The following is a 14,248-nucleotide window of genomic DNA, read 5'->3' on the forward strand; positions in this document are numbered from 1 at the left end:
GAGATAGCACAGGAGGAACGGCGAAGATATGAGGGTACACAGCTTTTTTTGGGGGGGGGGATTGCATGAGTCAGGTCGGAGACCTGAGCCAACTCCTCGTGCTTACTGTGGGGAGCGTGTTACTGGTCAGGCACCGTGTTATGCGGTGGAATGCATGGTGTCTCCAGTACGCTATTCAAGCCCGGTGCGCTCTATTCCAGCTCCTCGCATTGGCCGGGCTAGAATGGGCATCCAGCCAGGAAGGAGGGTGCCGGCTCAGCGCTCCTGGTCTCCAATGCACCTCCTTGGACCAGGATATCCTGCGCCGGCTCTGCGTACTGTGTCTCCGGTGAGTCTGCACAGCCCAGTGCGTCCTGTGCCAGCGCCAGCAGGGCAAGTATAAACATCCTGCCAGGACGAGTTATGTCAGCTCTACACTCCAGACCTCCAGTGCGCCTCCACAGTCCAGTACGTCCCGTGCCTGCTCCCCGCACTCGCCCTGAGGTGCGTGTCCCCAGCCCGGTATCACCAGTGCCGGCACCACACACCAGGCCTACAGTGCGCCTCGGCAGTCCAGTACGCCCTGTTCCTGCTCCTCGCAACTCGCCCTGAGGTGCGTGTCCCCAGCCCAGTACCACCAGTGCCGGCACCACGCACAAGGCCTACAGTGCGCCTCGGCAGTCCAGAGCGTCCGGCGACAGTACCCAGTCCAGAGCGTCCAGCGACAGTTCACAGTCCGGAGCCTCCAGCGACGTTCCCCATTCCGGAGCCTCCAGCGACGTTCCCCAGTCCGGGGTCTCCAGCGAGGGTCCCCAGTCCAGAACATCCGGCGATGATCCACGCAGCGAGGGTCCCCAGCCCGGGGCCTACGGCGAGGATCCGCAGTCCAGAGCCTACGGCAATGATCCACGAGTCAGTGCTACAAGAGCGGACTCAGTGTAAAGAAGGGGGGCGGCGTCCAGAACCAGAGCCGCCACCGAGGTTAGATGCCCACCCAGACCCTCCCGTTTAGGTTTGCGGCCGGGAGTCCGCACCTTTGGGGGGGGGGTACTGTCACGCCCTGACCTTAGTTATCTTTGTTTTCTTTATTATTTTGGTTAGGTAAGGGTGTGCCAAGGGTGGTTTGTTTAGTTTTTGTATTGTCTAGGGTTTTTTGTATGTCTAGGGGTTTTTCTAGTCTAGGTGTTTGTCAGAGGCAGCTGTTTATCGTTGTCTCTGTTTGGGGACCATATTTAGGTAGCCATATTCCTTGGGTATTTTGTGGGTTGTTATTCTATGTTGCCTGTTTGCACTAGTCATATAGCTTCACGGTTCATTTTGTTGTTTTGTTCAGTGTTCTCTCTTTCATTAAAGAGTTATGTACGCTTACAATGCTGCGCCTTGGTCTCCTCATTATGGCGACCGTGACATTGTTGCTATTTGTAAACTCAGGTTCCCTTTATCTAATATTCGGTTTTGGTTGAAGATCTGATAACATTCAGTATCAAAAATATGCAAAAATAGAGAATCAGAAAGGGGGGGGCAAATAGTTTTTCACCATATTTCTCTTCAGAGTTTTGTACTCATCTAATGACTTCGTGTTTTGTAGGTTTTTCTCAGCAGTTTGTAATTTGTTACAGTGTTTGTATTAGGCGTTATAAAATTGCTCTTGATGATCCACAGGGTTCTGCAGACTTTTTTTTGTATAAGCCCAGTGCTACTGTAACAGGAGTTAGTACTGCAATGAATATTCACTAAATCACACATTTTTCATAATTTGTTTTAGGTTGAATCTCCTACTGGTATTTTTTGGGGCTCTGTGTGACATCAGCACTGCGCGCGCTAGCTCGTTCAGAGCTGTTTCAATCTGAATGAGCTAGGCTGTGTTCTCTCCCGCCTCCCATTTTTAAGTACGATACTCACTAAATGGAAATTGTAACCCCTGAAAACGTTGTACTTTACACATAATAGTATTGGTCACATATTGTACTGTGTAAACAGTCTTTGTGTGGTGTCATGATTTCATGTTATAGGTTTGTCTTCCTGAGGTAATAAGACAAAGCTAGCTTGCCAGCTTGCTAGCAGGCTAATGTTAGCAGCTCGATAGTGTTAGTTCAGTGTCAGTGGTCAAGCTACCATTGGTTCAGCTTCGTTTTCATCTTCTGACAGGTGAGGCACAGCAAATATATAGCCTGTATGACATCCAGCCCTGATGTCCCCTTTCCTTTTCCCCTGTGATCCAGGTATGGCAATTATGTTTGAAATATGTGTGGGCGGGTTTTTGTCTATTCATGAATAAGTTCTGTGTCCGATTCAATTTGGCTAATTGGCTCATTCATTGAGCCTAGTTTATAAGGTTTTTTCATTGAACCTCCTTTTTAGCATAGGATTTTGATATTCTATTGATGGTATTGAGAACATGGTTCATATTTGTTATGCTGTATTATAAACTGGGTGGTTCGAGCCCTGAATGCTGATCAGCACATTGAGGATTTGTGGTATGGTCAATATACCACGGCTAAGGGCTGTATCCAGGCACTCTGCGTTGTGTCGTGATGAGAACAGCCCTTAGCAGTGGTATATTGGCAATATACCACACCCACTTGTGCCTTATTGCTTAATTATAATGTTTATAAAAATGCTGCATAATCACCCCTCGGTGTAAAAAACATAAATTAAAAACAAACTATGTTGAGCATAAAAATAAATTAGGAACACCTTCCTAATACTGAGTCCCTTTGCCCTCAGAAAAGCCTCAGGATTCTTCAGGATATGGACTCTACAAAGTGTTGAAAGCATTCCACAGGGATGCCGGCCCATGTTGACTCCAATGCTTCCCACAGTTGTGTTAAGTTGGCTGAATGTCCTTTGGGTTGTGGACCATTCTTGATACACACGGGAAACTGTGGAGCATGAAAAACCCCAGCAGCGTTGTAGTTCTTGACACAAAACGGTGTGCCTGGCACCTACTACCATACCCCGTTCAAAGGCACTTAAATATTTTGTCTTGCTAATTCCCCCTCTGAATGGCACACATACAGTGCACACTCCATGTCTCAAGACTTAAATACTTTAACCTGTCTCCCCACCTTCATCTACGCTGATTGGAGTGGATTTCGCAAAGGACATCAATAAGGGATCATTGCTTTCACCTGGATTCGCCTGGTCAGTCTGTCATGGAAAGAGCAGGTGTCCTTAATGTTTTGTACACTCAGTGTATATAATTTGGCTGTATGTAGTTTTAGACATAGGAACATTGTAAATATGTATAATTGTTGCCTCGCTATCGTTATTGCAAAAAATGTATTCAAGTACAAACAGTGACATTATCTTGACAGGGGTTATGAACTGTCCATTGATCAGTATTTTATTATGATTTTTTGTTGTTGTGACATGTATTACTAAAATAAAGGTTTAAGGAAATACATGCATGCACCACATTATTACAAAACAAAACTGCTCAATCAAGCCTGATGGTCTTGTATGTACAAAAACAAAGTTGTTTTCATTTCATACAAAAAGCATGAAAAGGTAACGTAATGGGATAATATCTTACTGTGATGAGTGAAGAATCCAATACTTTCCCTTGTATGTGGTACAAGTCACATTATTGTGGGGGCACCTCCTCTAAGAATATGAATTAGGCTGTTTGAGAAGGTTTGAATCCTAAGCAACCTGCCAAAACACAGTTTGAAGTACAATACCAACATAGCTGCTGTAGTAGGTCAACGCTGTGTGCTGGAAAACCTTGGTAGAGCATGGGTGGAATAGGCATTGTGGTGCTCGTGAATTTTCTTTCTTTTTCGGCTTCAGACCAATGCCTCTTCTCACTTCAAACTGTGTTTTTCGTTTTGAATTGTCTAATATAGCGATTACAGTTCATTTGGGACCTTTGCCTAACAAGCTTGAAATCACTTAGTGAGAAGCATTCAGATGAATGAGGTGAATGAGAAAGTACGAAAGTCTTGCAAAGTCGGGTGGATAATCAGTTTTCAAATGCGTGAGACAAGTGTGAAATTCCACAACCTCATAAATCGAGTCTATGAAAGCGCAAGACCAAAGCCACAGTATTTGACTTTTATTCACAACTAGACTATGTTTGATAGATTAAATAAAGAGTTCATTGCGCTGGCCATGTGATACAGTCACAGTGAGATGTATGAGGGAAGGTCTTGGTGACTATGCACATAGCTTAAAGGAGAGTAACAAATGCATTTGTTATATCTTATTCTCTTTAAAGAGGTCGCCACGGTGCAATGCTGGATTCTATTGGAGGAAAATTCATTCCGGTCTATAATGTTACATACTGTATTTTATGCATATATACAATATAACTATATGAATATCAATTAAACACACCCTGGTTCATTATTGCTGTAATATTTCAGAGGCAAATGAGAGAAATACAGAACAGCAGTGCAACCTCTAGTGGATTAAGACTGAAATGCAGATACAGTGCCTTCAGAAAGTATTCACACTCCTTTACTTTTTCCACATTTTGTTGTACAGCCTCAATTTAAAAAGGATTAAATAGAGATTTTCTGTCACCGGCCTACACACAATATCCCATAATGTCAAAGTGGAATTGTGTTTGTGGAAATGTTTACAAAATAATAAAAAATGAAATGCTGAAATGTCTTGAGTTAACCCCTTTGTTATGGCAAGCCTAAATGCATTAAGGAGTCATGTCACATAATAAGTTGCATGGACTCACTCAGTGTGCAATAATAGTGTTTAACATGATTTGTGAATGACTACTGTACCCCACACCTACTGTACAATTAAATGTAAGGTTCCTCAGTCGAGCAGTGAATTTCAAACACAGATTCAACCACCTATTGGTAGATGGGTAAAAAAAAAGCAGACATTGAATATCCCTTTCAGTATGGTGAAGTTATTAATTACACTTTGGATGGTGTATCAATACACATAATCACTACAAAGATACAGGCGTCCTTTCACCATGAGGCCAATGGTAATTTTAAAACAGTTACAGAGTTGAATGGTTGTGATAGGACAAAACTGAGGATGGATCAACAACATTGTATTTACTCCACAATACTAACCCAACTGACAGAGTGAAAAGAAGGAAGCCTGTACAGAATAAACATATTGTTTGCAACAAGGCACTAAAGTCCCTGTGTCCAAGAACACTAAGGTAACCTGCCTGTTTGACTACTGACCCGTAGCACTCACCTCTGTAGCCATGAAGTGCTTTGAAAGGCTGGTCATGGCTCACAACACCATTATCCCAGAAACCCTAGAACCACTCACATTTGCATACCGCCCCAACAGATCCACAGATGATGCAATCTCTATTGCACTCCACACTGCCCTTTCACACCTGGACAAAATGAACACCTATGTGAGAATGCTATTTATTGACTACAGCTCAACGTTCAACACCATAGTGCTCACAAAGCTCATCACTAAGTTAAAGACCCTGGAACTAAACATCTCCCTCTGCAACTGGATCCTGGACTTCCTGACGGGCCGCCCCCGGGTGGTAAGGGTAGGCAACAACACATATGCCACACTGATCCTCAACACGGGGGCCCCTCAGGCGTGCGTGCTCAGTCCCCTCCTGTACTCCCTGTTCACCCACGACTGTGTGGCCAAGCATGATTCCTCCTCCACAATTAAGTTTGCTGACGACACAACAATGATAGGCCTGATCACCGACAACGATGAGACAGCCTATAGGGAGGAGGTCAGAGACCTAGCAGTGTGGTGCCAGGACTGCAACCTCTCCATCAACATGAGCAAGACAAAGAGGCTGATTGTGGACTACAGGAAAAGGAGGGTCGATCATGCCTCCATTCACATCGATGGGGCTGTAGCGAGCAGGTCGAGAGTTTCAAGTTTCTTGGTGTCCACATCACCAACAAACTATCATGGTCCAAACCCACCAAGACAGTCGTGAAGAAGGCACAAAAACGCCCTTTCCCCCCTCGGGAGACTGAAAAGATGTGGCATGGGCCCGCAGATCCGTAAAAAGACCTACAGCTGCACCATCGAGAGCATCCAACCGTAACGCGCTACAGGCGCTAGTGAGTACAACCCAGTACATCACTGGGGCCAAGGTTCCTGCCATCCAGGACCTATATACTAGACAGTGTCAGAGGAAGGCCCAAAAAATTGTCAAAGACTCCAGTCTAGGTCCAAAAGGCTCCTCAACAGCTTCTACCCCCAAAAGCTTCTACCCCCAAGCCATACAACTGCTGAACAATTAATCCCCCCCCCCCCCCCTTTGTTTTTAAACTGCTGCTACTCGCTGTTTATTCTCTATGCATAGCCACTTTACCCCTACCTACATGTACAAATTACCTCGACTAACCTGTACCCCCGCACATTGACTCAGTACCGGTACCCCCTGTATATAGCCTCGTTATTGTTATTTTACTGTGTTACTTTTTTTAAAATTTTACTTTAGTTTATTTAGTAAATATTTTCTTAATTCTATTTTGTTAAAACTGCATTGATTGTTAAGACCTTGTAAGTAAGTATTTCACCTTTAGTATTCGGCATATGTGACAAATAAAATTTGAGAGAGAGAGAGATAGAAAGATAGAAAGACTGTCACTGGCGTGGACCTCCTGGGCCATCTCTTGTATCCTTCTTCTCTTTTGAAGTGCTTTCTGCCCGAGTGGAGTTAGGCTGCTGACGGAGTGAGTTGGGAGCTAGCGGGAGAGGATTGGCCTCTGTGGTGTCTTTTACAAAGGAAGCGAGGAGGAGAGCTGTGTGGAGCTTTCAGGGAGCCCTTAAGTTGATGGAGGACTGTGATGATCTAGTGTATTAAATAGGCCAAGCTGTGATACTGAGAGCCCAGAGAGACTTGGTACTACATTGTCTGGGAGAGGGCCCCTGTGTTCTTCTGTACTGGCAGATTCAACACTTCAAATGTAGGCTGCTAAAGTACATTGGGTGTGAATGCCCTGAATGTACTGCATGCAAGCTCGTCAGAGGCCAGCATTTCTGAATATATACAAATAGTTAATGGAATGTTTCTGAGATAATATCCAGGCATGGTGTCCACAATTTAGGTGATAACAATAACCTACAATAAACGCAAGGAAAAGCAGAGAAAGCAATATGCTCATCTCCAACATCCAAGCAGTTTTGGCACATGGGTTTTTCTGTTGCTCATTAGAAAAACGACATTCAGGCTTGGAGGTGTGTATTCTAACCGATTCCACGTTTGGATTAATGATGTTTGTCCCCCATGAGACACTGTAGAGGCAGTAGCCTATTTCAATGCATCAAAATCCCCAGAATGAATCTTAGATAACTCAAGAAATCTGTAAATTATTTTTGACGTTTTTGCCGAAGATGTTTTAGTTGCACAATTTTACATCTTACTAAGGTGTTTGGTGCAGTATTTCTCAAGAAAAAAAAAGTGCAATGTGTTGTCTTATGTAAACTACGTCGGGCTGCTGTCTCATTATGCTGTTGGATAGAGAGCAGTCACTGCAGCTGTTCACCACATGTTAGTGGGCAAATGGACATCATCAAATCAAAGCTCAACCATAATTTACCCGTTGTGACACACAGATGTTCCCAACTCCGTTTTAGACAAGACTTTATGACCAAAATGATTGTATTTACACTTGTTAGTCCATTTTGACACGAGAGTAACTGTTTCTGACTCATATCGATGTCACATAGGCCATTTTCAAAGGGATTCGTTTATTTTAAAGGCAGTCGCTCTAAAGAAAATAGAAAATATGTGACTGTCAGATTTCTGTGTTGAGGGGGCAGACTGCTCCCCACTCTCTTTCTCTCTCTCCAGAGCCAGGACTGTTGTGTGTTGTTTCTGTTCTTCCGTCTGGGCTGAGGGAGAGAGGAGAGGAGCGGTGGGACCAGTCAGCCTCTGCTTCAACCTCTTAGGCTCTATTTTGCTCTCACTCCCACATCCCTAGCCCCTCTAACCCCTCAGAGGACCACAGGAGTGAAGCCTCAGGGGTAGAATGATGTGCAGCATTTACTGCACCAACAAGGCTTGTGCTACTGGAAGAGTGGGTCTATCTATGAGTTAACAATGACCTTCAGTTCACTTCGCTCCCACACATCCCCAGCCTAACCCATCAGAGGAACACAGGAACAACTCAATGCCTTCAACAGCCCCTAAACCCACTCCCTCCTAGCACCAGCCTGGTTGGCCCAGTAGGTATTGCAGCACGTCAGTCTCCTACTCCCAGGATATGTAAGTGGGCAGGCAGTCTTTACCCACCGGTCTAAAGTACACTCACATCTCCTCACATGGCGGAGACTTTTCTCATTAATGCTTTCTTTGTCTCCTTATTTCATTAAAATGACATTATACATGTGTGCCTCTACATAGTATAGGCAAATTACGGTCAGGAACCTTGCATGACATGCACATAATTCATATGTATTGGGATGTTATATTTTCTGAGTGGGGAGTAACTGAAACACGTACACAGATATACAGTATGTATAGATGCCAAGCACAGTTGATGCATGGCAAAGATGCACAGATGAAGTAAGATCCACTGGATTGATAGATGCTGATGAATAACTATGATATCTTTGATTTCAATTTACGGAGAAACTGGGGTGGTTAGTCATCAATGTACACAATAGGACTTTCCTCTCAGTAAACATGATGATATTTAAGTGGGTTTTGTTAGTAAATAACTGTTTGTGTTAGATCTCAATCATTTGTGAGGATGCCAAAGTGGGCTATAATTGTTCACACTTCTGGCAAATTGAGAGGAGGAGATGAGAGAAGGAGCAGGCTCATTTCACACCTAATGTGAAACGATTAGGCCGATGATTTTGGTGGAGTTCAATTATGATGATGATGGTGATGATGTTCTTTCAGAGAACATGTGATGCTAATAAAGTCGTGATTAAACAGCCTTGCGTATTCTGCAGGTGAAAATCACAGCGTTAATAACCCGCAGAGCCAGCTCAGTTAATTTGCTGTGACATTTTCACATATCCCGTCTCCTCGTTCTCCCTCATAAATATGTGTAGAGATGAGTTACATCTCTGAGTAAAACTGAGAAGTTCAAGGCTACATCATTGTGTTCATTGGGTTCAGTGTTTCCTAAGGGTACAGGAAAGGAAATGAAGAGGAAATATTTTCAAGATGGAGCTGAAGTTGTTAGAAATTAATTTAGATTTACAATCACTCCAATTAACAGAAGACAAACTGCATAAACAGAACAGTATAACACTGACGGAAAATCAACATGAATTCATGCGAAAATATTTGTTTTCGGGGACACTTCACGTGACATTTTACATATGAAAACATGTATTTTTGGAACACTTCACATGTGAATACATGTGTTTTTGGAACACTTCACAAGTGGCAGAAATGAGTCATTATGATACACAGCGCTTTTAAAATACAGTGTTTCTTCTTACATATTTGACATACATGACATGTTTATTCATACAGTAATTATTATTCAACACGTCCTCACCTGGGCTTTGAACTCACAACCTCTTGGTTCACGGCATTCTGATGTTTCTGCTACCATGTCTGTGTCAATGGCTGGTGTCACCTGTATTCCTACACTTTTAACTTCTAAGTAAATATCAGCTTGGTTAAAAATACACTCTAGTATATTTGTCAATGCGATTCAGGAGTAACACTGAAACAGAATAATATGCCTGCCAACATTAAACTATACAGAGAACGGTGAAATATCTGAAATAGGTAAAGGAAATCAATGATGAGAGAGTAGTCAGATTAAGAGCTAACTAAAATAGCAGTGCAGATGCCACTCTTTCGCTATGTGCAGAGATGTATTACGGGTAATGAATGTGTAGAGGAATGCTAGACTTTGCAGAACAGCAGAAAGATCAGCACACCTTGAATCCAGAGGTTGTGTGTTCAAATTTAGATGAACAGCATACTACTTACTTTAAAACTCAATACCATTTCATTACTTATAATGTTTTGGGACCATCTGAGGCCATCCTGACGACTGGTAAAACAAATGTCTTGAGAACATCTTACAAAAATGCTAACATGGTCCTTGCCCTTATGGAAAAACAACATGAATGAACACGTGAAGTGTGAACAAATGTGATCTGATTTGTGATCTGATGTGAAGTTAATGTGACAACACGTGGCAACATGTAAAGCAACATGAAACTAAATATGTGAGGGAGGTACACCCTTCTCATATCGAACAGCAATCTGCGCTGCTCCGTCATGTTGTGAACAAGGCAGCATGGTGCATCATTCAGAAACATACGACGTCTCTTTTCTATACAAAATATATGTTCGAAATTTCAAACTAGTTTTCATTGAGAAGGAAGATAAAAAGCATATTTATCAAAAGCAATCACATGTAAAAACACAGAATTACGACTCGATACTCCATGTGCTTAACCTAGGTCACTTTTGTTTTGAGCCGACTTCGGCGTTGGCTTTGAACGGGGAACCTGGCTCTCACTGTGATTTTAGTTGTGCTTTTGAATGTGTGCTAATGGATATGCTGTGTATATGCATCTGTGTATGGTGTGTTTTTAGAGTCAACTTGTATGTAATGTGTATGTTTTTAATGATTTTATGGAACCCAAGACTCCCTGGAAAACAACGCAATTGTTTCTGAGTGGAATATCCTGGCTAAAATAAATACAAATTGAGAAAAACATTTCCAGGGAGGCCGCCTGGTTCCAAAATCAATCACTTTTCACCCGGTGCCAACTCCTCCCTCCTCCCACCGGGGAAACCTGTGCCAGATAATCGAATCACCTCAATATCTCATGTGAAGTGTTCCAAAAACACGTTTGCGGATAATTTCACATGTGAAATGTGAAGTATTCTAAACACACATGGTTTCACATGATTCCCAAAATACATTTTAACATGTAAAATGTCACGTGAAATGTTCCAAAAACATGTTTTCACATGATTTTTCATGTGAAATGTCGTTTCATGGTATAACATGTTGACATTTTACATCCCCATGTTGTCACATTTATTTAACATGAGATCATGTTCTCACATGTGCTCACACAAGATCACATGTGTTGACATGTGGAATTCATGTGATTTTTATCTGTAAGGGAACAATTCTCCATAATAATACAATCTTACCTCCACAAGCAGGTAAGTGAAGAATTTCCTCTTATCTCTTGGCTCCCATCTTTCTGCGACTGCAGGCATGTTTCCGTACACCAAAATGTGGCATTAACTGTAAAATTGTATACAAAGGGACACTAATTAGAGTTCCATTCGAAAACTGTATGTATGGTGCCTAAACCTTTATTTACAACTACTACAGTCAACCACTAGATGGAGCCTGTAAACAATCTTTGACACAATCACTACTGTCGTAGAGGTTTTCCTCCTTTAGAAACCTGGGGACGTATTCATAAAACAATTAAGAATAGAAGTCCCATATGAATTATGTCTAAATGTTTGGCATGAGTTGATATGATGTTATGTTGATTCTCTATATGAGCTTTTGACAGGATTACACATTATTCTGGTCCTTAGCAGGCTATACATTGCTATCATATTCATTACCACAAGGGGGCATTGGGGAGATAGCTGAAAAGTACCTGTCATATACAGGGACATGTTTATGATGTACAACATATTTCAGTGAATAACCTTGTGTTCAACGTCTCATGAGAGAAAGAGAAAGAGAGAGAGAGGTATTTGTTTGGTTTAGTAGCTCAAAGAAACACTGTCTGGAAGAAACTGTCTAGAAACACTGTCTACACAATCAGGTTCCAATTGCTACAGGTATAAAGCACCTTCATATGAGTGGTGTGAATTGAATGAGCAAATGTTAAATTAATCTTAACAACATAACACTGACCATTTTCACTCAATTAAGGATGGATTTAAATCCAACAAACTTAGAGTGAATCACTGTGCTTTGCCTCTGGGGCATTATATTTTTAACCTTGGCCCTGTGCTTGTGTGTGCAGCATGCATCTCGATACCCTCTATGATGTTATGCATATTAACGGAGCAGACAAGCACGGACATCTAAAAGCAGAGACCTGATTCTAATTCCACAGCAGATGAGAAGGAATAAATACTCCAGTAACTACCAGCTCAAAATGAGATGGGGAATCATTGTGATTCAGTCTATTCCAGGACCCTTCCACAACTATGCTTTTCTTAACAACTGTCTCCTCATTGTTTAAACATTTTCTGCTTCTACTGCATGTGGTGGGCCAAACCTTGCTCTTTAAAGAGGAGGTATTGTTTACTTGTCTTTTATGTCAGAAGGCAAAAGCTAAGTACATCAGACCAGACCAGAAGAGATCAGACCAGACCAGGGCCTGGTTTCCCAAAATAAATCGGGCCCTGACCAGCCCAGAAACAATGTGTGAGCAGATAGTTTTGTTTTGCAGTGCACTGCTAATGCAGACAGAGTGGGTGTGTGGTGTACCCCGGTTTCAAATGCTATGTAATATAGGAACAGTCAAGGTGGGAAAGAGTGTTCTCCTCAGACACAACTTTTGTCTGGTTCTGAAAGGCCACTTATGCTGAAGGAAGAATTCCATCTTGAGCTAGATTAGAATTGTATTGTATTGTATTCAATCATTGGAGTTTTTGTCATGAGAAGCCTGGGAAAGGGGTTCAATTTGGGACATAAAACAGTCTCTCTCACCTCACCAGGGAGAGCTGTACGTATTAGCCTTGAGAAAATATGGTGTTTCCATCTACCTCAAGCTTCTTTAATCCATTTCCACGGCACCCTGATCATTGATCTTCTCGTGTTTTATCACCTAGCTTTAGGTAGAGCGTTATCTCAATCTCTAGAGATTCAACAACTCCTAGATCTAGTGTAGTTTTTTCCCCATCGTGTTTGAGATACAGTATAAGGGTCTTATTCCATTGTGTCATAAAAGCACATTATTAGTAGATATCGCTAAACACGCAGTGCCTTCTAGGCAGAACTGATTATTCTTAGACATATTTGTTATGTTCACCTTGCTGTCAGGAAAAAGTATTGTGTGTCAAATATGGAGACATATTAACAGTCTAAACCGTAAAATAGCAATCAGCAGTAGAAAGAATAACAAAGTCTTTTCCCTGCCCCTGTTTTGGTAAAAACAATATATAAGGGATTAGGCATGAAGAATTCAGGAGTTTATTTCACATTTTTCACATTTGTGTTTTTTCATCTGAAATTATTGGTTATGGGGAGGGGCACAACTTTCACTGGGGACAGGGGGACATGTCCCTCCCATATTCTGAAATTGCATTTTTGCCCCCAGTTTTATCATTGGAATGTGATACAAAACGAGGCAACGGTGTGCTTTAGGACCATGCGGACGCCTCCGTGTGGTCAGGTAGACTATTTGGAGAGTTAATCCAACTGGATAAACAAAAAAATATAATATATTATATATATATTATTTCTAAAACCAAATTTGCATATGTGCAATATATCACTGTTCTCAGATTTTAAATTAATAGATTTTAGGTGTGTTTAAAATGTGTTTTCTTTTGCAAAATGCTATATCCATTGTTAAACTGGAATGGAATGTTTGTATTATGTATATTTGATTGTGATATGTGATTGTCTCACCTAGCTATCTTATGATGAATGTAAGTCGCTCTGGATATGAGCATCTGCTAAATGACAAAAATGTAACATTTAAATTTTTACATACAGATCTCACAGTACTGTACTTAATTATTGCATTTAAAATATACAATACCAGTCAAAAGTTTGGACAAACATGCTCAGGATTTTTCTATATTTTTACTATCTTCTAAGTTGTAGAACAGTAGTGAACATCACAACTATGAAATAACACATGGAATCATGTAGTAACCAAAAACGTATTAAACAAATTAAAATAGATTTTAGATTCTTCAAAGTAGCCACCCTTTGTCTTGATGACAGCTTTGCACACTATTGGCATTCTCTCAACCAGCTTCATGAGGTAGTAACCTGGAATGCATTTCAATTAATAAGAGTGCCTTGTTAAAAGATAATATGTGGAATTTCTTTCCTTCTTAATGTGTTTGAGCCAATCAGTTGTGTTGTGACAAGGTAGGGGTGTTATTCAGAAGATAGCCCTATTTGGGAAAATACCAAGTCCATATTATGGCAAGCAAAGCTCAAATAAGCAAAGAGAAATGAGCAAAGAGAAATGACAGTCCATCATTACCTAATCAACAGGACAATGGCCAAACACACCTCTGAGCTGTGTAAGGGCTATTTGACCAAGAAGGAGCGTGATGGAGTGCTGCACCTGATCTCCACAATCACCTGACCTCAACCCAACTGAGATGGTTTGGGATGAGTTGGACCGCAGAGGGAAGGAAAAG

At 41.7% G+C, this 14,248-nt stretch overlaps 1 protein-coding gene and 1 long non-coding RNA gene across 3 annotated transcripts in view; one reads left to right on the forward strand and one right to left on the reverse strand.

Moving 5' to 3' along the window:
- Positions 1–14,248, reverse strand: part of LOC110535499 (phospholipid phosphatase-related protein type 5) — a 104,362-nt gene that overhangs the window by 87,014 nt on the left and 3,100 nt on the right. For both annotated transcript variants that reach the window (XM_021620529.2, XM_021620526.2), the window contains exon 2: positions 11,042–11,138. In XM_021620529.2, the coding sequence (XP_021476204.1) occupies positions 11,042–11,110 (69 nt within the window). In that variant the 5' untranslated portion in view covers positions 11,111–11,138. The remainder of the gene's footprint in view (positions 1–11,041; positions 11,139–14,248) is intronic.
- LOC118937334 lies at positions 835–2,850 on the forward strand. Its single transcript, XR_005034600.1, has 3 exons — positions 835–991; positions 2,128–2,201; positions 2,707–2,850. It is a non-coding gene; the product is annotated as an uncharacterized LOC118937334 (long non-coding RNA).

This window comes from Oncorhynchus mykiss, chromosome 11 (genome assembly GCF_013265735.2).
Source record: "Oncorhynchus mykiss isolate Arlee chromosome 11, USDA_OmykA_1.1, whole genome shotgun sequence".
NCBI classification, from domain to species: Eukaryota; Metazoa; Chordata; class Actinopteri; order Salmoniformes; family Salmonidae; genus Oncorhynchus; species Oncorhynchus mykiss.